The sequence below is a fragment of the Pelecanus crispus genome, chromosome 1 (genome assembly GCF_030463565.1).
Source record: "Pelecanus crispus isolate bPelCri1 chromosome 1, bPelCri1.pri, whole genome shotgun sequence".
NCBI classification, from domain to species: domain Eukaryota; kingdom Metazoa; phylum Chordata; class Aves; order Pelecaniformes; family Pelecanidae; genus Pelecanus; species Pelecanus crispus.
The window spans coordinates 35,328,711-35,354,113 of NC_134643.1; the positions used below are offsets into that span (position 1 = coordinate 35,328,711).

A 25,403-nucleotide genomic window follows, 5' to 3' on the forward strand; every position below is an offset into this window, starting at 1 on the left:
TCTTGTGTTGTGCTGGCACCAGCACTTTGACAAACATATGATGAACCACATCAGGGAGTGGATCCGGCTGGGATTCTCTGCCAGATCAGTGCCACCATGATCTGATCTGCTGCACAGCTGCGTGAACACGAGTGACTGCTAGGGGCAGAGGCAGGAGGGACGGTGGTTGTTTTGGCTAGCACTGCCACCAAAATGTTGTTTGGGGAACTGTAGAAGAATTGTCTGCATTTTTTTCTACTTTTCTTCTCTCTCCCCTTCCCTTTTTTCCAACTGTTAAAAATACCTCCTCAGGCTGGGGCTGTCTTGCTGGGAATGCTGCACGAAGGTGGACAATTTTTGCCCCATGTCATGAAAATAAGGAAATACAGACTGCATGAATCACAGACTGGCATGAAGAGGAATAAAATACAGATATTGTCCAGCTCTCATGCTCCTCTGTTACCCGTTACTGCTTAGCTTTGCCCCTTCCTCTGTCTCACTCCTTTCCTATGGCTTTTTTCTTCCCTTTTTATGCATCTCTGCCTAAACCTCCCTCCTCCTGATCCCATTAGATCCCTACTTAACACCTTTCTCCTCCATGTCTCTGCCCTGGTTCTCTCCATCCATGTTGTCAAGTGGTTTTTTTTCCCCTGCCATGGGACAAAAGACATCTTTTTCAGCCCTGGAGCGCAGCTCGACGCTCCTTCCTAGGTGCTGGGCACCAGAGACGCCTGTCGTCATGAGCTGGCACTCAGCTGCAGATCTTGCCAGTGGAAAGTCTTCCTCACAGGGAAACCTTTTGAATTTGGAATAGCAGAGGAGGAGATTGGATTAAACATAGTTAACCTGTCCTCCAGAATAGGATGTTTTGGGAAGTTCACGAGTTTAGAAAAGACTTCCCACAACAAACCCACGGATCCAATTTCCTACCCAGTTTGTGACTAGCAGACTGAGTAGGACAGGGACTCTCTTGGGAGCAAGATAAAAACAAATGGTCACGTCATATGTAAAACAGCACTATGCAGCTGCTACTAAAAAAATTATCTTGGCATCAGGAGCAGTTTCCACATGTACTGACACTGAAACTTATGAGGCAACAACTGCCAAGATGAATTTGGGCTGGCTAGCACCTCAGAAAGAGTGGGATGTTTCTAGGGTCAGAGATGGATCAGCTATATATATAATTTATTTAATTCTTTTACTCAAACCTCAGGCTTCTTGGTGAAATTTAATTTTCTGTTATTGAAGGACTCTTCCATTGTTTCCATGAGTTTCATCAGGCAGGATTTCTTTAAGCATCTGATAAGTACATCTGATAGCAAGCACATTTGCTGAAGGTTACCTTACAGTACTTTAAGGTGAGTTTGGCTGCTGACCTGCACTGCATGCTCATGAGGAAAAAAGTGTGTTATACTATAACTTTTTTAAGGCATCCAGCAGGCCTAGCATACTTTAAAAACCGTACAGACTGCACATTCCAGAAAGAGATTGTTTTATGCCATGAGTGACTATGTGCTCATTTACAGAGGGAACCACTGACTGGAAAAGCACACATTTTCTATTTTTAGCTCGTACTGTAACTTTGGAGATACTAAGTACATGGCAAAACCATACATATTAAGGCTTATTTCTTAAACGCTACTCTGGTTTTTTGTCTTCTTTTTCTGAAATGCAGGCTATGATAATTGCTTTTACATCTGACATGATTCCTCGTCTGGTTTATTACTGGTCCTTTTCGGTCCCTCCTTATGGGAGTCACAGCAGTCACACTATGAAAGGGTATATAAACAGTACGCTTTCTGTCTTCAATATATCAGACTTCAAGAATGCAAGCAAGCCATTTTCCCCTTGGTTTGGGAACCAAACAACATGCAGGCAAGTGTCAAATAACCATTCTTTTCCAATGATAAGAATAAATATATTTTTTTAATATCTAAATCATCTAATTTAGTTAACAATATCCAGTAAGAAATGTTAAAACACAGTAAAAGCCAGCATATTTTGAATGGCAGAACTGAGTAGAAGTAGTCACCCATAAGTTTGTGCTACTCAGAAAACTCTTACTTTATTTTGTTTTTCTCATAATTGATAGTCTTCAGAAAAAAGCACGTTAAATTTTTATAAGTAATTCTTAATACAATGGAAAAAACCCCCAACATTTCAGCCAAATACGGCTTATTCTGCAGGTACGAAGTTTACCCATTACTGTAGTTACGTGCAGCTAACTGTTCCTGGACGCAGTAAGCAGGGACATGTCTTGCTCCATCCTCTGGCCACAGTGCCTTACTGCAGAGATGCCTGAGTCTAGTTCCTGACTTTCCTACATTGCTTTCAGATACCGGGATCTCCGCTACCCTCCTGGTCATGAGCACCAATATGAGCATAACATATACTACTGGCATGTCATTGCAGCCAAGCTGGCTTTCATCATTGTCATGGAGGTAAGTATATGGGGTTTTGAGCATTATTTATTTAAATTTCTCTTACCTCCATGCAGAAGATCCTTCAAAGATGTTCTGACCAGGCACAGCTATCAGAGCTGGCAATGTCTGCTAGCATGGACAAGAGCTTGGGAGATGTAAATAAAGTGTAGCACCATTAGAAAAAGAAGTCTCTGAAGTCACAACATCAGTGAAGGATTGCCCCACATGTTTGCAGTTTCTTTTGCAAGGACCTTTAAAATGATTTTTAGTATCAGAAATAGAAGGGACAGTTACACCAAAAATATTTTTACATGTGCTTAGAGGAAGTTTGCACACAGCCTTATGAATACATATACATAATACATGGGCACTAGCAGAGTGAAGTGTATAAAGACAGTCACTACAAGAAGTGAGTCTCTAGATGAGCATCAAAAAGCAATTGCTCCTTCCTCTGCAGCTACAGTCTGGGCTTATGAAAGATGGGAGTTGGTCCAAGATGAAGGGTGAGGAATATTAGGTATTATTTCATTATAAAATGTACTCAGGACCAGATCCAGGGACTAATGAATTCATCAGAAACACACAACTGGTTAGATCAGAGTTCCCGTAGCAGAGAAAAGTCCACGGCCCCAGAGTAATTTGAACAAACCTAAAAAAAATTTAAAAGAAACTGTAACCAATATTTCCATGCAGGGGGAGAATCACTGGGTACTAGGGTTCCCCCAAAGCAGGCAGAGAAGTCCTTGTTAAAATCAGGATTAGAAAATCAGAAATTCTTGTTTATCAGACAGTTATTCTATCCATTAGTCATGTCCACTTTTTAAAATACTGTTCCACTGTGATAGATACTGGTACAGAACCAGCTCAGATTCTTAAGAGATAATGTGACATTTCATTTATAATGATAATAATGTCCTGTTCAGCCTGACTGACATTTTTTCATTTTCACCTTCCCCAGCATGTCATATACTTTGTGAAGTTTTTTATTTCATACGTAATTCCGGATGTATCACAAAAGACCAAGAGCAAGGTCAAACGGGAGAGGTACCTAACGCAGAAACTCTTGCATGAGAACGATCTCAAAATTGTGAAGAAAACCATGGGGAAAATAGCGGAAAAAATTATCAAAGGAGTAGACAGCACCTTCTGACCTAAAGCTGGATAAGTACTTTTTTATATGGAATAACAGTGTTTAGGCAACTAATACTTGTCCAGATATTACCAATAACTAAACAAACACTTTGGATTAATTCCCTTTACTAAACATTGTTTCTTGCAACTGTTACCTGCTTATTTACCTCTTTTCCCTTGGACAAATGCAACCACTGCCACTCAGATAAGAGTTATCAATTTTTTGAACAGCTTTAGTAGGATATTTTTTTAACATGTGAAGATAAAAATTATTTATCATCTTAAGATGATGCAGATCAATTCTCAAATGCATAGAGTGATTTCCACTTTATTTAGGCATCTGCTATTAGATCTCTTGTTTGACTTGAATGAAACCTTAAGAACAAGAATGATTTGTTGTAGGAATACCATCACGTCTTCTGAAGGAGTTTTGATTACTTGCTAATGCAAACCCCAACTATAAAACGAAGAGGAAAAGCCAAAACATGAAGGAAAGAGAAGGAAAATACAACTCAAAATCATGTTGTTAAGCCATTGGAATTGACATACTAAGCGCTGTTGTGTGCTACACTGAATTAGCTATGCATACTGAGACTTAAATGGATAACAAGATATTTCAATTAATCATGGACTTGGATCACAAGAAGCAGCAGGACTGTAAGCCCATCCTGTTCATCAATCTCTGTGTAAACAGGAGAATTGCCTTTGAAATCAATGCATACAAACTGACTTTACAGCACTCCGAGTGAGTAGAAAACTCAGGCATTTTATCTTTCCCCAGTCAATGTACTTCCATTAGTTCCCTTGCCCATTCTGCTCTGAATGACCATAGCTATCCTTGAAGGTCTCCTGCCTGTAATAGTAATGAGTGTCACAAGTCTTTTCCCGTCCTAAATCGGTATTTGTGGAGGGCTGTCTTTTGCATTTCTCCCACACCAGAGGCACCGTGCTCTTCCCTGATAGATTTCGACACAGGAAGAACGCGCAGCTGGACCTGTTGTGATACAACATTGCATGATAAAGTGAATTATGACAAGAGCATGAATCTATTGAAACTGGAGATCAGAATAAGCCATTTAATATGCCTTAACCATGTTATGAAGCTTTAAATAACTAGGAAGGATGTTAGAGGTGTGGATGCATGTGCTAGAGCCATCAGTCATCTTCAAATTAGGCTGTAGACCTGCTTGGCTATTTTGGCACAGATTAAGCATGTACGTAGAGCTCCGCTTTGTGTCTGCAGCAGTGATATTCCAGATTATTAACTTGCTTTCTCTTTTAACAGTTTTAGTGGACCGATTTCTACAAATTCTGAAAATGGAAATCTTGTTAAAAAAGCAAAAGTATGCCTGTACTCTGTAAACCAGATGATTACTGTTGCATTTGTAATTTTGTACTCTTCTTAAATGTAATAGACATGCAGGACTTTTAGGCAGATTATTCATATAGCTTTTTACATATTAAGAAGTTCATTTGCAGAAACTAAGTAGCATTTATAAGATTTACATTATCCCATTAATAATCAGAAGGAATCAAATGTCTGAATTTTGTAGCAAAACTTCCAAATACTGACTGCTGTGTACCTCAAGCCTATCCTTTGAAACAGCAACATTTAAACCAGAAGAGGTAGCACATGGGGGAAGTCCTTTCAGCAGTCATCATACACAAGCTTTCACGCAGCAAGACTTTGCATGATTGTATGGAAGAACGTGAGAGGAAAGCTTGGTTCAAAAATCAAAGAAAGATGAAAGAAACAAACTCACAGATTCCAGAGAACCACTTGCATTTCTGACACCAAAGGACTGAAGCTTACTTATTATAATGCCCAGAAAACTTGGCATAGACACCACCTGAAGACAAAAAAAGATGCAGGACAGAAAAACAAGATAGACCATAATGATAAATGACAGTTAACCAGAGCAGCGATGGAACCAGTGCTTGTCTGCACAGGGAATTCTACCCTTTGCCATTTGTTTTGGTTTCGTCAGAATCATGACAAGTCTTTAATTTACCAGGAAGCAAATATAAATTGGGCAGATGGACAAACACTCAGAAGTTTCTAAACAGGACAAAATTTCTTATCAAAATATATCCCCTCAATACTGGTTTGACCTTTTCCCCACATCACAGGATGGTTGGGGTTGGAGAGGACCTCTGGAGGTCATCTGGTCCAACACCTCTGCTCAAGCAGGGCCACCTAGAGCAGGCTGCCCAGGACCGTGTCCTTTTCAATATCTCCAAGGATGGAGACTCCACAGCCTCCCCGGGCAACATGTGCCAGTGCTCGGTCACCCTCACAGGAAAAAAAAGAGTGTTTCCTGATGTTCAGAGGGAACCTCCTGTGTTTCAGTTTGTGCCCTTTGCCTCTGGTCCTGTTACTGCATAGTACACCAAACTTCTGTTTAAAACAAAGTTTTATCCAAAAAACTGCTTCACAGAACAATTTTAGTGAAGTACTCAGGACTTCCCTGTGCAAAATGAGTTTAGTTAGAAAGGCCAGTCAGCTCCTTGCAGACTTGGAGCTTTTGATTTTAGCTTTGAACTGGCTTTTCCCGGTCTGCAGTTGTGTTCAGCTGTGATGCCATTTTCATACCCCCATCAGTGTTGACAGTGCCAATATGCCTTAAACACCCTTTCAGGTGCAGTGTCAGGGGGCTGGGGCAGGCAAGAAGGCATCCTGTGATAAAGGAAAAAAAAAAATGCAGCACAAAGTGGACCATTTCAAGCAATTATTTGGTCTTAAGGAAGCATTTATTGCCCTCTTTGAGAGGTAAAGACACTAGGAAACAAAGGAATTAAATGCCTTGCCTGGGGTCACACTGTAAGCAGTGGCAGAGCTTCAGGCTGTTTTTCAGGAGTGCCTAGTCTTCTGCTCCTTGTTTGGTCCCTCTGGCCTCCCTCAGGTGCCCCTTTTTACATCAGTTGGCAGCGTTTCCTGAAGGGGAGTTGGTCCTCAGTGTCCTCGAGAGTTTATATTCCCGCCTTTAAAATAAGGATTTAAAAAACCATGCTACATCAGCAAAGCGTGTATATCTGTGTCCTGGGCTCCTCCCATAATAAAATCCTAATCGGCTTTGGGTGTGTTCCTACATTACCATTTTTGTTCAGATCAAGAGTGTGCTTTTGAAACTAGTCTTCCACTTGTCCCCGCTTTCTGGGCGGCGCTTCCCATCACAGTCTGGCCTCAGGGCACATGGACTGGATTCTTCTTGATTTAAACTGAACCAGAAGGCAGGTTTTAGATATGCACTTAATGGTCTCTGACAGGCACTTAGTCCGGAGAGCTAAAACCAGAGCTAGGCTGAAAAGAGCAGTGAGTATGCATGGGCATCAGCTAGTCAACATCAACTTTTTGCTCTAGTGATTTGCTTCTGAAGCGCCATGCTCCTTGCTAATGAAGCTGTAGTGTTTCATTTCAGAAGACATTATATCAGGAATTCAGTTCAGTTCGCCATATGCACGATGTTATTCACAGCACAGTTCTGACTGAGAGAGAAAGAAGAGGAAAACCAACAGAGTGCCTAATAATTGTGTTTTAATAGTTGGATCTCCTAAGCTGTGCAATTTCTGTGGCCTCTACCTCCAACTGCTGAAATGTGCTCTGCTTGTACGCAGGCAGCTCTGCGCAGGCAGCAGAACAAAATGCTGGGGGGGCAGTTGCCAACGTATGAGTATTTGTAACTTACTTTCTTTTTTTAGGCTAGGTCACTTTAATAATATTTAAAGATCTGCTTGAAGGCAAAATTAACATTTGTTTTAAACTATGAATCGGTTTTACTCTTTTTTATACTTTGTATGTAGGCCAGACTCTTACTTCGTACAGATTTGTTGGAGTCAGGGTGAATGTGGACCAGTGACCATTTCATTGCCTTAACAAGCACCATAAGTCACAGACAGTCGCCACTGTTTTAGACTCTGTGTATGTTGATAAAATTCAGAATGTAAGAATGTATTTTTTGTGGTTTTTCTAAGAATGTTTGCTATTACTTTCTGAATATTAAGATTTCTTTATATTTATTGTCATTAAATAAAGTCTATTTTAAAATAACAGTACATCTGATGTTGCGTAGCATTGTTTGTTTTCCCATGAACAATACTGCTGCTGCCAAGTGCCACATTTAAATTCTTAGAATGTCATCCCTGTCTGATTTCCATATTCCTCCTCTTTTTCAATCTTTTCCCATTAAACTGTTACTACTACTGAAATTTATCTCCTGTTTTTTCTGCATCCTCTAGATGGAAGTCATTCCTTTCCACACCAAGTTGATGACAAGGACCATTATGTTCTCATACAAATAAACAGTTTAGGTCTTTATACTCTTTCACTCCTGTCGTGATAAACCCTGTGTTATGTTTCAGAGTCATCATTTATTTCTCCATCTGGATCAAGTCTGTGATGCTCCTACCACCGGGCAGTCCACTCTCTCTGTCTGTCCCTGCCATCCATCCATCTAGCCATCAGTTCTCTTCTGCTTCTGCTCTGACTTTTCCTCTCTACTTCAAGGAAATCCTTTTGTAAGACGTAGAGAACAGGAAGGTTAGGGAGTAATTTTAAACAGAGGCCTTCTTTGCATTAAGGTGTGTTGGTTATTTTTCCCCTTAGGGATTCCCAAGATCTGCTTTAAGTGTACCTTCATGATAGTTGTGGAAGCAGAGGTACCACCACTTCCAACCTGTTTTCTGCTGACTAAGGGTTATGTGTCATACAGATGCCAGTACCCAAGCTGGTCTGCCGCTCTTGCATCAGTTTGGCTTTGTCAGAGGGAGGGCAAGAGGAACTTCATGATGAAGCATAGTAAAGGTTATTTTCCTATAAGCAGAAGGATACAGTATCATCATCGGCTAAATCTGTATGAGGACAGTGTGTTTTTAAATTGACCGATACATTTAAAACCCTTAAAAGAGCAGGCTATAGTATTTTTCTACTTAATACACAAATAGCCAAAGTAGTATATTACTTCTGGTGTTGCCTGCTTAGTTTTAATTCTTTCTGTCACAGAGTGGATGAATTGCACTGATTTTGGATACCCAGTATGTGCCAGACGTGCACAAGCTGTGCTCTGGCCCACCTGGTACACCCCACCCTCATCACTGCGCTCCACCTGCACATCAGCAGAGAGTTCAGCAAAGGTATCAGCAATTCACACCAAGTCTAGATTTTTCTCTGGTATGCCCACCTGGCATGTCCAATCTACCAAATAAGGCTGTGTTTCCTATACAGGGGAGCAGCACTGGTGGCCACAGGCTTTATTTTTATTTGCATTTATATGGACCTCAACCATCGATCAGTAACAGGTTCACAAAACGCTGAAAAGATATCTATGTAGTTAGTCATAAATAACCTCCACATGGCTTGGGGCAGTATTTTCCTCATAAGAAAATAATGTATCTTAATAGGCTGATAATAGTAACAAATTCTTTCCAGGAAAGTTGAAGAAAGTGGTTTTTATTTACAAGCTGGAAGTGTATCAGAACAAGAGCCTTTTAAAGTTGTTTTCTACAGTTTTTATTGCAGTCTCTGATATAACTACCCTGTAAAAGCAATGCTAATCACTGGAATTAAAGTTACAGTCAGCAAAGATGCAAAGAAATTAAGTCGCTTCTCTTGTTTTTAGAACGGATTCATCAATTCTCTGGTTATTCCAGGCAGTCCTAGCACAGTATGGAAGTGCACATGTGAACATGTATCCTCTACCCTCTTTCAAACACACATGCACACACTGATGGGTGTTCTGCCAACTGTAAGGAACGTAACTCCTAGCCTGCCTCACACTGCAAGAAGCTCTTTTCCAGTAAAGAAAAAAAGTCTTCCATAAAATTGTATCAAGATATGTTATCCTTTATAAATATGTAGGCCATGGTAATCTCCTAAATGCTGAAGAGAAAGAAAAAGAAAAAAAAAGCATGTGACACAGACCACAGAGAAAATCGCACACTGTGTTCCAAGGTGCAGTGAGCACAGGCCAGGACACCAAAAAGCTACCTCTAGCTTAGGAAGAGAGAGTTCATAGAGGAATCCTCAAATTGCACAACATGAGGGAAATTACAGCCAGCTCTGATAGCATTAACACAATATTAGGTTGGGGGTTTTTTTAGACATTCGTGTAGTATCCGTGTAAGCCTCTCACATCATTTCTCTGTTTCTGGGTGGACATCACGCAACAAGTGGCTCAATAAGCTGTGCTGGGAGCCACAGCCACCTGTGGCTATCGCCTTACCTCCCCATTCTCTGGGATCCTGTTTGGCTCCCAGCAACGGGTCTCCTGTTACAGCCGTATTGTGCTCATTCATGCAGTCATCTTCTAAACCGGTCTGGCTGCTCAGAGCAAGCAGAGTTACATGTAAGGCTCTGTGGCAAGGGCACTGCAGGATCTTCACTTGCTGGAGCCCGCGAGTCAGTGGAAACAGTGACCGTACCCCCAGCCCGGCATTCAGCCCTGAATATCCATCCCCTCCACCAAGGGTCAATGGCACTCGGGGTTTGTCACGTTCTTGGGTTCTAGGGAGCTGAAGGCAGCCTGGCTCCCAAGAGGTGAGCCAGAGGTTAAGGTTATTTGTCCTGTGAAAATATTTCAGCAGCTGTGCCAGCATACGCAGGCAGGGCCTCTGCCTCCTCCCAGGCACCCCGGGGCTGCCTCGTGCCAATCACTCTGTTTGTGCAGCTGTGCACCAGGCAGGGGAGAGCGGTGGCACGGGCGGCTGTGCTGGCATGGGCGGCAGTGGTGGCACGGGTGGCAGTGGTGGCATGGGCAGCTGTGCTGGCGTGGGCGGTGGTGGTGGCATGGGCGGCTGTGTTGGTATGGGTGGCAGTGGTGGCACGGGTGGCTGTGGTGGTATGGGCAGCTGTGATGGTATGGGCGGCTGTGCTGGCATGGGCAGCAGTGGTGGCACGGGTGGCTGTGGCGGCACGGGTGGCTGTGCTGGCATGGGTGGTGGTGGCGGCACGGGTGGCTGTGCTGGCATGGGTGGCAGTGGTGGCATGGGTGGCTGTGCTGGCATGGGTGGCAGTGGTGGCACGGGTGGCTGTGCTGGCATGGGTGGCAGTGGTGGCACGGGTGGCTGTGCTGGCATGGGTGGCTGTGGCGGCATGGGTGGCTGTGCTGGTATGGGTGGCAGTGGTGGCACGAGTGGCTGTGCTGGCATGGGTGGCAGTGGTGGCATGGGTGGCTGTGCTGGTATGGGTGGCAGTGGTGGCATGGGTGGCTGTGCTAGCACAGGTGGCAGTGGAGGCATGGGTGGCTGTGGCGGCATGGGTAGCTCTGCTGGTATGGGTGGCAGTGCTGGCACGGGGTGGCTGTGGCGGCATGGGTGGCTGTGGCAACACAGGTGGCTGTGCTGGCACAGGTGGCTGTGGCGACACGGGTGGCTGTGCTGGCATGGGTGGCTGTGCTGGCATGGGTGGCAGTGGTGGCATGGGTGGCTGTGCTGGTATGGGTGGCGGTGGTGGCACAGGTGGCTGTGCTGGCACGGGTGGCTGTGGCGGCATGGGTGGCTGTGCTGGTATGGGTGGCGGTGGTGGCATGGGTGGCTGTGCTGGCATAGGTGGCTGTGGCGGCATGGGTGGCTGTGGCGGCATGGGTGGCTGTGCTGGCAGGGTCAGCCTGGGGGGGTGGGGTGGCAAATGGGGGACTGGGCAGTGGGAGAGGCAGCCCAGCAGCCAGGCAGCCCCCACCAGGGATGAGTGCAGCCTGCACTCACCTCTGTGGCACAAGAAATCTGACAAAACGCAACCAACCAACCGTGCTCCTCATCCCGTGATTATTTTAATGAGTTAAAAAAAGAAAGGGCCCCCCCTGCCTGCCTGAGCTGGTTACCCAGCTGACGGGGCCGGGCTGTGCCTTTACAAGCCCCCTGCACAACCGCGAACAGGCAGGGCTGGCCCTGGCACCTGGTCTGGGTCCTCTGAATATCCCTGTTCAGGGGTAGCTATTGTGCCTTGAGCCCACGCTTCACCTGAAGCCAAGTGAATTTTTCAAGTTCAGACATGCCCTCTGGGTGCTCGTAACTTTAACTAACATAGAAGATTATGCAGGTGGCCAAAAATTGGCAGAATCAGGCCCCTTAACCGTTGTCTTAAACGCGGTTTTGCAAAGAACATGGCATTGTTATTTCTGAGCTTGCCAAAATGTCACCTGGTCTCTGAAAACCCCAGGATGACCAGGGATTTTTGTGCCGGCAGCCTGCAGAAGCCTGTTGTGCAGCTGGGGGCAGAGGCGACAGCAGACAGGACTATTTGCAGGAGGTTTCGGCCAGAGGCAGAGGTCACGGGGCGAGGGCGAGAGCAGCTCCATCCCCAGCCGCGCAGCCCCCGTGTTATGGGGCTGACGGCTGTGCCAAAGCAAGAGCTGAAAAATTCTTGCCATATCTGCTGTTAATTAGTAACTGCTTAGATCTGGGAAAGGCAAAAACTGACCTGCCTCTCTTAGAGTATCGTACTTCCAGATTAGCGGTAGATTATAGACCTGTTACAGCTCACAGCAGTTTTCTTTTGAAGACATGCTAAAGTGCCTTTTTTTTCTCTTAAAAAGGTATATACGACATGCACATTGCATATTATATCACTGTTTTCACACACGACTACAAATAAAAGAAAAAGGCTGCATTTGTGCTCTGCATAACTTAAAGCTTTAACTGGGAGGCATAAATACAAAAAATAAGCCAAAGTGATTTTCTTTCCTTGTCAGCTTGCTCCCATATTTTTTCCCCAGTGATCTATAAGGAGAAAAAAATGTCACCATCCCCCAAGAGGAGCCATTAACAAATCCTTTCTTATCTTGCAGCTAAAGTAATGACATCTTATTGACAGCACAGCAGAACAAACAATGTCTTATTGAAAGCTCCAGTGCTGGAGGATTTGGGCTGTCCTCAGGACTTGAGACCAAATAATGAAAACAGGTTTTGCTACTAAATCAAAGACAATGACTGCTCTAGTCCTCCAACGGCCTTTAGCAGTCACGGACACACAGAAGGTGTGCATAGCTCACCGAGGTATCACCCGCACTACAAACTCAATCACGTACAGGAACCTTACTACGAGAAGAATGTCCAAAGTAGCAAGCAGTTAAAGTATGATATATAGTACATATGGGAACGGTGCTGGAACATTTTCTCACCACTGTACTTGATGTATGGATGGGCCTGGAAATACAGGTCCATCCATTTCTTACAACCTGGTTTAGCCTTATCAGTCTAAGGTAAGTTATTTGCTAATTTTTGTACCTCATCAAATTAATTGGACCAGCTGCGGACATTTTTGATGACTGAACATGAGTTGGTGATTTGGGTTTTCTTTTTCATGTCTGTGTATGATCTTATTAAAATTATTAATGTACCTTTGTTCTTTAGATAGCTTCTCCTTCTTGTAGGCTCTTCTCAGCATCCTGTGGGTAAGAAGAGATTTTTGCAAACCAGGTATCAGAATTGGGCCCATTGTACACATATGGCTTTGTACAGCTGAAAAATCAGTCAGACAGAAAATGTAACTACACCTCCAAAATTCATCCATGCAAAGGGGACACAGAAATGCAGAAAACATATATTTTGTAGAACTGCAGCCCACAGCTCCAACTAATCTAAGCCATCTCTGTCATAGTTCAACCACCTCCTGTGTTCCCAAGCAAGCTTTCCTGCATATTTCTCCGCTATCGCTTGTGTTCATTTGACATCCTGGAGAACTAGCTCAGGATGCAGAACTGGGAGAGACTGAACTGAAACGGTGCAAATACTGAATATTCCTCTGCCAGTCTAGCACACGGAACCAGCTCATTGCAGGGCCAGATGGACACAATTGCTGGTGCACGGAAAGAGCAGGGCATCATGGCAGGGCATAGCAGGGTAGGACAGCGGCACGTGCTTGGATTGCTTTAAACCCTCATGGCCCCATGTCCTGGCTGGGGAGGTGGAAGAGGCAGCTGAGTGTGTCTAACAGATCTCTGCTACCAAAAGGGTCCTCACTCCCCCTCTCCACCAACTTTCACCATGCACTTCTGCATAGCATTCCTCAGGCCCTTCGTCAAGACGATGCAACTCACCAGCCCAGCAGAAAATTACCCCTGTTTTCACCTATTCTGTTTTATTCTGGATCAGTGAGTCAAACCAGATCATTACAGACCCAGCCAGCACCAAAACCAGTGCAAGGGGTGAGGGAGCACACAGCCAGAAGCTGGGGGATTGGACCTGCCCTTTCAGGGATAATGATGTATTGGATCAGCTGAGCCATCCTCAGCTTTGCACAGGATGAACTGCAGCTCTCACAGCTCCATTACTTCACAGAAAAGTAACTTCGGTTGCAAATGCTTTTTTTCTCCTTGTCTTTATTTGTGTGTTTGCAAAGCCAATGCATCACATTTGTACAGCACATATATAATAGACTGAGACAGAATGTGAACATACATTAAGAAAGTGCTCAATTTATCAGTATTAAATTTAACAGATCTTAGATTAAATACAACTTTTACTGTTGAGTAAACAAAGATTAATATTAAACCCTGTCTGTGCTAGAGCAGGAGTGAGCAATATGTGATGTCTTAACTTGTGAGCACGCATCTTCAAAATGCAGAGCTGAGGCCAGAAGGAAAGTGAAAGGGGGCTGAATTGAAACCCCCTAAGGAAGCTGAGCATCAAACAAGGCTTGGCCAGGAGGACGCTGGAGGACCTGCGAAGGAGTGAGGATTGTTCTCAGAAGTGGCTTCTCAAAGAGATGCTAAAAAAGCTGGCAAACAGCTGGCTCAGGAAGACTATTTCCATTTTCCAGATAGCACTGTTCAGTTAAAGCTGAATTCTCAGGAAAAGAAAAGCTTGTGAAATATTCAAATAGACCTTTTTTAATAAAGAAATAAATTCTTACAATAACCAGTCAGGACATTCCCAGTGGTTCTCCTCCCATCTTTGCTACTGTAGCCCCTATATAGGTGTTAGTGGCTCTGTATGACATCCTCCTAGGAGATCATTCCTGATTTAACAGGCAAGAGATGAGCTGTGGACTCAGTCAGTCAAGCCCAAAGAGACAATCTTCAGCGTGGTGGACAATAGGCTCTCCATCTTCCCTCTTCTGCACCCAGGAATAAGATACAAACATGCCTCAACCTTGACTCTGAGGTGGATTGCTTTCCCCTCCTCCAGATTCAGGATTGCCTGATTTGTGCCCATGACCTGATAAACATACTCTGATTTGTCTGGCTTTTACAAAAACTAGAAATATCCAACTCACCCACTTCAAAATCCCAGAATGAGTCGCATTTGTGCAAAAATTCCCAAATCTTTGCTTTCTCCTGTTGCTTCTGGTTTTCACTTGGTCTTGCAAAGAAAGAGGACTGACTATACTTGCGCTTTGTAGTTTATGGTTAAAATGGCATCAGGGCAGTTGTTCTTCTCTGCCCCACACTAGTGGGCTCTCTCAGCAGCAGCACGCTCATAAGAATCCAGCATCACCACATCTAAGTCCAACATCTGGCCACGGTCAGCCTCAGACTTAAGCCTAAACACTGACCACTCTTTATCTTATTGTCCTTTTTTGCTTTATCTTTCCAGTGTGACAGCAGTTTCATCTCTTTAAATATAAACATCCTCTGTCTTTAAATACCAACAGCCTCATCTGGCCTATCTCTAATTAAGCCATTATTAGAGTAGCTTACTTCCATTTCACAAATGAGTATCATAGCTCAAGAAGTATAAAAATCCTGCAAATTAATGTGTTGCTCTTTGCATAGATTTAATTTATTCCTGTTGTCTGGCCTGAAATGGGATTACAACTTGTAAGGTCAGGGTACCCTGTAGATAAAATTTTTGATTGTCCAATACTGGAAATGTTAGAAAATTGTAACCACATAGTCTGAAAAAGTAACTTACTACTTTACTTCGAGAATTTCCATCATTCAGTTCAGAGACTCCTTAAGTCCACATTATCTAATGATTTATCCTCAATCATACTCCTAATATGTGAATGGAAACATTACATTTGGTCACAGTTTGTAAAACTGTTACAGATAAGTCTAATCAGATCTTTTCAACAATTCTAACTGTAGGAACATAAGGTACATCACAGCTATTCTTGATGCAGACAGAAAGCTTTCCAAAGAGGAAATTTCATGTTCAGTACAGCCAAGTATGATGAATTCCGCCCCCCCACCCCTGACTTTTTCTTTAACAAAACCACTGGAGTTGTTTGCACTCTACCTTTCCAAAGCATCTTTTTGGTCGATGGTGCATTTCCATGAAGCACAAAGTTCTCCAAAAGCCTCTGGAAACGTACTTTGCAGAAAGATCAGAAAAGCCATCTTGGGTCTGTTTTTCTCTTTAGATTTGACTGACACAAAGGAACATGGGCTGTACCGCCTTCCAGGTCAAGACGGTACATCTCCATTCAGTCATGATGAAACAGGACATGGGTGTGGATTTTTATTTTCATGAAATAAAAACTGCAGAGAAGATAATCACAATTATTAATGAGCTTCAGATATATTAAAGAAACAAATGAAATACCAAATACATTCATTTATAAATTGATCGTAAGTAAAGAAACACCAGAAAGGACAGCAGTGATCTGGTGAAGTCCCATGCCTTGCCCTTCTCTAGAAGATCCCATCTTTAAGGTGACACACAAGTACGTGGCCCAAGATTTTTTTTTTCCTTTTTATTGTAAAAATGATATTACCGAGTATCTTAAAGTAACGGCTGAGAAGACAAACTGTACTTCCAGGCTGATACTAATCTTGGTGCATGTGCAAGCCCAGCCGCCCCCGGGCTGGCTACCCAAGCAAGGGAGGGACATGGCTGGGGTCGGGGCATTCCTCCAGCCTGGCTGATGGCACCACCACTTAAAAGCACAATAAGAAAAATGGGCAGTGAGGGCAGAGGGAGAGGCAAGCCACAGTTTCACCTAAATCAGCATGATAATCACATTTCTTCGCAGAACATTGTCCTTAACAGAGGTTGTTCTTAGCCTGATCCTTAATAAAGGGGATAATAGCTCATGAGAACAACAGTCACAGGAGATATTTCTAGTCAGCTTTTGTTCTTGTACTTGGCCAGTTTATGTGCAGCCTAAGGGTATAAATAGAGAGACTATAGAGGGGATTAACAGACTTTCTCTCCAGCTGGGCTCATGTGCCAAAGCGATGACTCTATTAGCATTGTTTCCCCCCCAAAGGTTTGTTTCACTCAGAAACAGGCACAAAGGTACCAAACTCTTTCCTGAGGCCCCATTTTCTCTTCTGAAGAGGGGCAAGGCTTCAACTGCGGATCTAAATACTTCGGAGTTTATCCTTCCATCCAGGACAACCCAGCCAGATTTTTCCGCCTCCCATTGGCAGACTGTCGTCAGGGTCAAGGTTTCCGTGGGGATTTTACACCCCTCCAAGCTCAGAGTCACTTTTTCACTACAGCGTTTTAACACTGAATATTATTTGATGAACAGGATGTTAGTGAGGACTGTGGCCTTTCACTCGCCTGTGCTAAGGAGACAACATATAAAACATCTCCTGTGTGCTGTCACTCAAACAGAATGTGATAGAGGATGGGGAAAACAGGGATTTAAAGGCTAAGCCTCACCTCCCCAAGTTTTAGGGCTCTGGAGCATAGACATCTGTATCTAAGCAAGCCACCCTAGGATCCCTTTGTAATTAACAGAGAAAAACTAGCACTTTTCAGGTGTGATCCTTCTCATCCATTTTGATTGACATTGGGATGTGGTGAATCACCTGGAGGTAAGGACTGACTCAGTTGTCTGCAGGTGACCAGGCAAGGTTGTGTTTCTGCTTCTGCTCTCTATCACACATGGACAATTTAATTTACTAAGCCCCCAGCTTCTCAGTTTGTTTTTGGGTTTGTTTTGTTTTTTTTTTTTAACCACAATCTTATCTTTGCAAAGCTTTTTAAAAATGAAGTATTCCCTTTTTAGGGATAGATCTCACACAAACACAAACGTCACGGAGAACACAGAGAGGCACAGCAGAAAGTGCAGTGACTTCCCATGGAGTGAACAGCTGGAAAAAAGACAATGTGACCACATCTATCACCAGAGGAGCAGCAGGACCTCGCTGTGCACTAGGCACTTCATAGGATCTACCAAAATGTCTGCACGTGTGATTAAGTACGATCACAAGTTTAAACACTTCTTTGGACCAGCTCTAGGTCCCTAGCACGCCAAAGGATGGAACCCTTGTGGTCTATGGATAACAGCATTCCCACAGATGCATCATTAAGCAATTTGAAAAATTGATCATTTTGATTTTGACCATCCATGTGGTGGGCAAGGTCTCTCTGGTGTGCCATAATCAGCTGTATGATCCTGTCCTATATATGCAGTGCTCAATTTAAGCAACTAGAAACAACAGTCTGCATCGCAGGGTAATCATTCATCCTGGGTGCCTTGTGCAATACTGGGATGAAGGCTGAGAGCCATCTAAACAGCCAAGTGTGAATTACTACACCATAACTCTAAGTCAGTGGTATCTTTTATTAATCATTTACAGAGCTGTGTATTATTAATATATGCAGAAGCAGCTGTCTCTCTGTCTGGTGAAATTTGCTTTTGTGAGAGATTTGGGGAAGACCAAGGAGAAGAAGAAGCAGCAGCTCAGCAGAGCCTTCCCGAACAAGGAGAGCTGCAGAAGTAGGTCATGAAACCTCTCAGCAGGTAGATGGGTCCTTCCCTCATTAGGCTATTTTTAAGCACACAGGACCAGATCCTTAGCTGGTATAAAGGAGTTTGGTCCCATTGACTCCATTGCAGCCAGACATATTGACACTCCTTGAAAATCTGGCCCATGATTATTTAAGTATAAAGAAATACCCCCCAACACACCCCAATGACAAGCCCAAAAGATATATTGAATGTGCAGTAACACCAAGCAGGACATGCAACACACTGCAATAACAGTAAAATTTGAATGTCCCTCAAGACATGGGGTCAAAGTGCTTTTACTGCTGCATGATGAATACATTACAGAGATGAAGCTGTCTCTATGTATTTATAAAACAGATATTGCCTTCTTATTCACTGGTCCGTGTCCTTTGCTTACCAACACATTAGAGCCGCCCTTTAGGACTTCTTCCACTTGAGGACTGAATCTCTGAACCACTCTGGAAGATTAAAAAGCACTCTTGGTTTTACAGAAATCAGCTCCTCCTATTTAAACACATAATTAATTCCATGGCAAGCATTTCCCAGCATTTTTTTCTTTTCAATCTATTTATGGGCCTGCTGTCTGCAGGGCTTTCCAATACAGCAAGACCAGCTTGTTTAATCTGCTAACATTTGTACATCAATTGCTCTGTGAAAAGGCAACTGTAAGGAATGAATTATCTATCTTTTAGCTACCTTTAAAATTGAGTAAAAAAGAAAAAAAACTTTTTTTTTTTTTTTCCCCCCAAGCTGAATGGGAAATATTTTCCCTCCTCAGAGAGTTTCTAAGTGTCCAGACTAGTTTATATTCCATAACCCAAGGCAAACCTAAGACCTTGGGAAGTTTTCCACAAACAGATTTAAAAGCCTGGAAAAGGCTGGAGTAAAGCATTTTCACCTGGGATTTGGGGAAAGCAGAGTGAGGTCCCTATGCCAATGTGTAATCATCTAAAATGACAGTATAAAATGATTTCATTAGAAGAAACTCAGAGAGTCCTTCCCAGCTAACCCTTATCCCAGCTACCATCCAGTATTTGGGCGCACTTCTGCCAAGTTTGAAGCCAGGGAGGTCTGATTTGAGTCAAAGCCTTCAGCATCCCAAGATGGGCCCCAGACACTCACTCACAGCAGGAGGAAGAGGACAAATGTTCTTCCCTGCTCCTCTTTTCCCTCCTCCTCCTCCTTTTTCCTCCCAGCTGGACAAGAAACAGCATGCTTTAGCCAAGAACCTTTCTGTAAGGATTTGTCTGTGTTAATAGAAAAAAAAATATATTTTGCATTAGCAGATTCAATTTAGATTAATCAGCTTAGTGATGACCAAAAAAAGTGTGAAAGATATTCAGTCCATAGAAAGTGTGTGAATGAGCAAATATATATATATACATATGTTCATATTGATCTATAGATCTCACAGTGTGAAAATTAACATAATTCTACAAAGCTCTAAGACCAAAGTATTGCTGCTAAAATATATCTAAGTCCATAATATAGAGCAGGTAACACCAGAGGCCTAACTTTTCCTAGTTTTGTCATGCAATTTGACTGAAATAAAAAAATCCAGATTTTATGTGACCCTTTCCCATTAGTGACATTAATATATGCTTTGAGACCATTTATAGTCTGAAAGCTGATACTGGCTAGGACTGAAAATTCTAGTTGTCAAACAGAGTTGATTTTAAGATTGTTTTCATTTTGCTTTTAGGCCGGTTTTCAGCACTCTGTATCTGTCAAGAAGTGTGTTTGCTTTTTATCCTTGCTGGGAGGTTTGATGAAAACCTGATCAGTGCTTTATACATTTATCATAACTTCTAGAAGGGTGGAAAAATTTCCATCACTTTTGTATCAATCAGTAAAAAAAGCTACATAGATGCTAGGTGGGTTTTAAGATTCACATTTGTAAAGTTAAGTGTTAGAGGAATTTTTAGTTAAGACATCTGAGTGCTTTTGGATCTAGATCTTAGGTATGTACCAAATGTGACTGAACAAATTTTCAGGATTGTAAATTAGGAAAAAGCACAATACAGAGAGTCTTGCAATTTAAAAAAAAAAACAAAACTAAAAAACCCAAAAAAACCTTGGATATTTACATTGGTTACAAACGTATGCAATATTTTCTGATATATAGTGTACATTTGTTACTGATGTTTTAGCTTAGAAATAAAATGAGATGTATGATACTGCATGAAAAGAAGTACTGATTTGCATTGCTTTTTAAAGCCTGGATTTATTTTAAAACCAGTTTTCTTCCTTGTAAAACCAGACTCATTTTACTCATACTAGCACAAGTATTCTCACTGATTTGGGAAGCCCCAGGGCGAAGCGTGGTCCCGCCATGGGGACCAGCAGCATGGGTACCTGCAGAGGGAGTGAGCTGCCGGTTCCCACTGCTCCCAAAGGCACGCTGCCGATGGCGTTTGGGATCAGCGCTTCAGCCAGCCATGGCACTAGCCACTTGCATTTTTAAATGATGAAAAGCAGAAGGGGAGTGCTTCAGTGCCCAGATTTTCTTTCCATGACATACGGCCATCTGAAGTCAAGCTTTAAATTTTTTTTTTTTTTTTTTTACAAACTTAAGGTCCCATCCTTCAAACTCATCATCACCAGCTTATGGCCAGCATGGGCTCATATGAGGGATCAGAGCCCCAAGTCCCAGCGCCGGAAGCCACCCGTTGACCACTCCTGCCATAACCAGGAACACGACATGACCCCCGTTTCCCCTGGCAGACCGTGGGAGCCCCTCCTGGCACCACCGCTGACATCCGGCCCCCGGGTTTCCCTCCCCTCTGCTCGCCCGCCGTATCTGGAACACCCCTGAGCTGTTTCCGAAGGCTTGTTCCAGTCCCAAGGGCTGTGTTTGCGAGCTGGTTTTCTAACCACACGCCGCACTCCTACCAGGACCCGCTCTCTGGGTAGTTTTTAAATCATCCTGGATACAACTGACTGGGAATTTTCCACCACCACCTATTTCTCTTCAGAAAAAAATAACAGTTCATCAAAAGGGAAACCTTGAGCAGAAATCTGTCAGTGGGAGCAGAGTGGAAGAAATGGGACAAAGGAAAAAAAACAACTTTTTTTTATCTTAAGAAGGTGGGATTTCTGCTGAAGTCCTGAGAGACAGACAGCCCCAGCCCCACACGCTCTCCTGCAACAGCTCCACAGCATGCAACTTCGTCTGGAAGAAGCAGCCTGAGGTTGAGTCCCCAAACCAGAATCCAAATTAGGGGTTTTTTTTCCTACAGCTGGAATAGTAGGCAATGCTGGTGCTTCACCCGGCCTGTGCTAGGATCTGAAACACCGGCAAAAAAAAAATAGAAATAAAGAGTGGATAACTCCTCTTTATTTCCAGGGCTGGTGAAGGGGTGGCTGAGAGCACGTGTACTTGCTGCAGGCTGTCCTGGGGACGAGGCAGCCTCTCCTCTGCCCTTGGCTCTGGTCCTGCTTACCAGGAGGCATTTTGGGGGTTCGGCTGTGGAAAAGTCCCCTACAGCATCCAAGATACCGCTTGCACGTAATGCACAATATGTGGAGCCCACGTGGCTCACGTCCATGCAGTGATGAATAAGAAGATTTTAAGGGGACTTACCCTAAGCTGTGTGACTCACCCAGAGCCAGGGCACTGCCGTCTTTTTTCCAAACCAAAAATCTGGAGCTGATGAGAGACATGGTTGCTCTCTCACACCCTTGTGATCCATTTCTTCAGAAACATCTCTCTAGGACTAGTAAATGGTAATTTAATGGGCTGTTTCCTCCAACATCCACCTTTTACTGGCTAAATGCAATGCAATTTACCTGTCTGATGGATTAGGAGAGCAATTCCTCCTCATGTAAGCTAAGGCTGTAAGTCACATACCACTCTGCTCTTCATCTGAAGGTGCAGTATGGAGTTCCACTGCGCTTTCAAAAGACAGGGCGAACAGGAGCAAGGCAGCAACTGAGTTATTTTTTCTGTACTTATTTATCTATCCTGCTTCTGATTTCACGTGCTTCCTTTTTAGTAAATTTAGCCCCCCCGCCTCGGCTCTTTAAGGAAGCTTTAATAAAGTTCAGAATTGCCTATACGTCAGAGGCAAACCTGCCATCAACCATCAACGCGTTCCCAAATGACGCAGCGCTAGCGACAGCGGGGCAGGTCCTGCTGGTGGCTGTTCCCCAGGGGTACATGAGGACCCCCCCACGCCCCCCGCCGGAGACCCCACCGCCGCTGTTAATAGTGAGCAGACACAGCCACCTGCCCACTCTTCAGCAGTCCAGCCCCATTGCCCAACAAGCTACAAGTCTCAGAGTTGCCCAAATAAGCATTCACGAAGGCAATAATGAAGTTATTTAAGCAGCTTATTTCTGCCCTCTGGGGTAGAGGCAGTTAGGATGTGATCTAATATATATATATTATATATAGGGTCTATTTATAGGGTCTATTTCTAAAATGCAGCGTGTGTTGAAAATGGGCTGCAAAATAATGCTGTTAGTGAAGGTATTAAAGATAAACAGTTATTAGCAACAGTCTTTCAGCTGACTACTAAACTGCGTGGAGTGGAATAAAGATGAGGTCATTTCACAACTGAGGCAGCACAAGTTACATTATAAATTTCAATATGCTGCCATGCTACACAAGTTACATTAAATTATTTTTCCTATATTTGAACTTATCAGCTGTTCCTTTTTTCTTTAAACAGGGCATTCTCCCTTGCAAAATCATTGAAAGCCTATTAACATGAAAAGGCAACCCACTTCGAATGTTAATAAAATACAAATACAGATTGTTACACTTGTCTTTCTTTCTGTGTTTTGGCCAGACACATTTCTAGAGATCGGCTGGTATGGCAGAAGTGGTAAATAGCCATCCCTCTCTGCACTTGCAGCAATGCAGGGCAGTTTTCTAATGCTGTTATAAAAATAATTTGCCAGATACCTTTAGAAATTAACCTTTGCATCCATATTCTGAAGAGTAGCTTAGGAATCTGTCGAGTTGGTAAAATCTCACAAGATAGAAAGACGGTTATGCCATGTTTTCCATCACTTTCCTACTGAAGAACCCTTGAGAAAAATTTGCTCAGTCTAAAAGCAGGTGACTTTTATTCTAGAAAAGAACAAATATGCAAGACATCAGCTCAATAGATGTGAGCCAGAAGTTAGGATGGAAAAGCTTATATATTCTTAACTATAGCTTTAAAAAAAAATAAATATACAAACACTGAATATCAGAAGTTCACCTGAAAAAATATTGCAACTGTTGCATGACACTATTACCTTTACACTTGACTTTGCAAATGATCTTCACTTCTTTACATATATTAAAATTGAAAAAAAATGGCAACCTGATATTTGGGACCTAAATAAGCATTCCTACAATCAGTCATCAGAAAGCTCATCCTATGTGCTTTAGATTACACAAACCTGTTATTTTTGTCTGGGTGTTAGGAAGGCAATTCCTTTACATAGTTTTCTATTATTTTTGTCCACGTATATACTCAATTTTCACATAAGCATCCCAAATCCACCCAACCCCCCATACACTGAGATCTGTACGGCTGCCTAAATTCCTTAAATTCACCTAAGTCAGGTTAGCGTGTACAAAGGCCTCCGAGAACACAAAGAGGGGCAGTCACAGGGGGCTATCAGATAAAGCATCCCAGCACCTACTTTACAGCTGCTATCGCTCCCCATATCTTCTATCAGATCAAGGTTTTGATTTCTTCTCCAAGGTATCTAACAACTGTACAAACCATTTCAAGTGAAACGACATTAATTGGGTCAGAAAAATGAGAAGAAAAATAGAAGAGAATTATAGCAAAATAATATAGTAAAGGGAATTTTAAAAATAATGGAAGGAAATGTGTCTGCAGAATGCGTCCCATCCAGCTCCAGCTGCTTCGCTTTGAACTTGGGGGGTGCCCCAGTTTTTGCAGGAGGCTCACCTGCAGCCTCAGCCATCGCTGGAGTCAGGCTGAGGCAGCTGGGGGAATCACTGCAGCCGAGCCTTTTGATATTAAAAGTAAAGACTCTCTGCAGGAGGAAAAAAGGGAGTCCCTTACACACCTACAATCTGTTCTTTTTGGGGGAAGGTTGTTGATACCGTGTTTGAAGTGATAAGCACCATAAAGCTCTGTGTCTAGGGCTCTACATTACATACTTAAGCTAAAAATAATTTTTAAAAGCTAATCAGAGAAAGCTGTATAACATCAGCTAGACAGTGCAGAGGCTAGTCTAGTAGTTTTTTTCTTCCCATGAATGCTTACAAATTTGAGTTTGCTTTGAAAATTAAATGGTACTTCAAAACACAGGAGATTTAAGAATAAAATTCCCATTAGCAGCTGGTAACAAGAATGATCAGTGTAAATCCCTTCGTATTATGACAAGAATAAACTCCTGGAATTTGAAGACTCTCTAAGGAAGAAAGAGAAGCTAAAAAGAAAAGCTCCAGAGACTCAGAACTCCCAGCAGGCTGGGAGTGGGGATCCACCGCCATCTCCAGGGCTTGATCCCTGCCAGTGGGTCCTGATGCCCGGGCACCTGCCTTGGCCCTTCCCATTTCCCAAATCACCACATTTCTCCCTGCAGCCGCCCCTGTGGGTGTTTGCTGGGCAGTAAGGGACCAGCCAGAGTATCCAGCCCAGGCACAAGAGATGCATTTTTATAATTTCTGGGGCTTGCCGGATTACAAACCCAGGTGTGCTGTGAGCGAAACACCAAGCAAAAGGCAAGGACGTGGCACTCTCCATCCCTGCTGCTGCTGCTGAAGCCGTGCAGCAAAAAATGAAAAATTCATAGAATGAAGTGCACTGACACGAAATTGAATTTACTGAGAAAGGCCAGGGCTGTCATCAGCTGCTTAGGGAACTCGTTTGAGTGGGTCCTCAGAGATTGTTACAATGGTTGTTTCCTATAAAATACAGAGGCACGAGGTGGCGTGTTTTTAGGATTTAGTCTCATGCTATCTCACCGTCACCCCCAGAGTTACCAAACACCAGCTGAACCGTGGTAACTGATTACGTGTTTCTGCTGCCAGTCTCCTGCAAATGCACGACGAACCGCATTCGCTCTGACCTACTTTCATCCCTCTGTAAGATACTCCTTTCCACACTGGCCAGGGGTACCTACACACGCTAGGTCGACTCTCACCGCTCAGATGATGCACAATAACGGCTTGACTCAGGCAGCTAACTCCCCGGTGTGGCTGAAGCCTCAGCCACCTCAGCCTTGCCTTTCCCTGGGAAGCATGTTCGCTGCCTGTCCTTGTGCAAGCCCTC

At 43.4% G+C, this 25,403-nt stretch overlaps 1 protein-coding gene across 1 annotated transcript in view; it reads left to right on the forward strand.

The window, feature by feature from the left end:
• Positions 1 to 3,567, forward strand: part of ANO6 (anoctamin 6) — a 119,203-nt gene extending 115,636 nt beyond the window's left edge. Inside the window, 3 exon segments of the mRNA XM_075727890.1 lie at positions 1,655 to 1,854; positions 2,315 to 2,420; positions 3,361 to 3,567. Of these exon segments, the coding sequence (XP_075584005.1) occupies positions 1,655 to 1,854; positions 2,315 to 2,420; positions 3,361 to 3,567 (513 nt within the window).
• Positions 3,568 to 25,403: the final 21,836 nt, after the last annotated feature.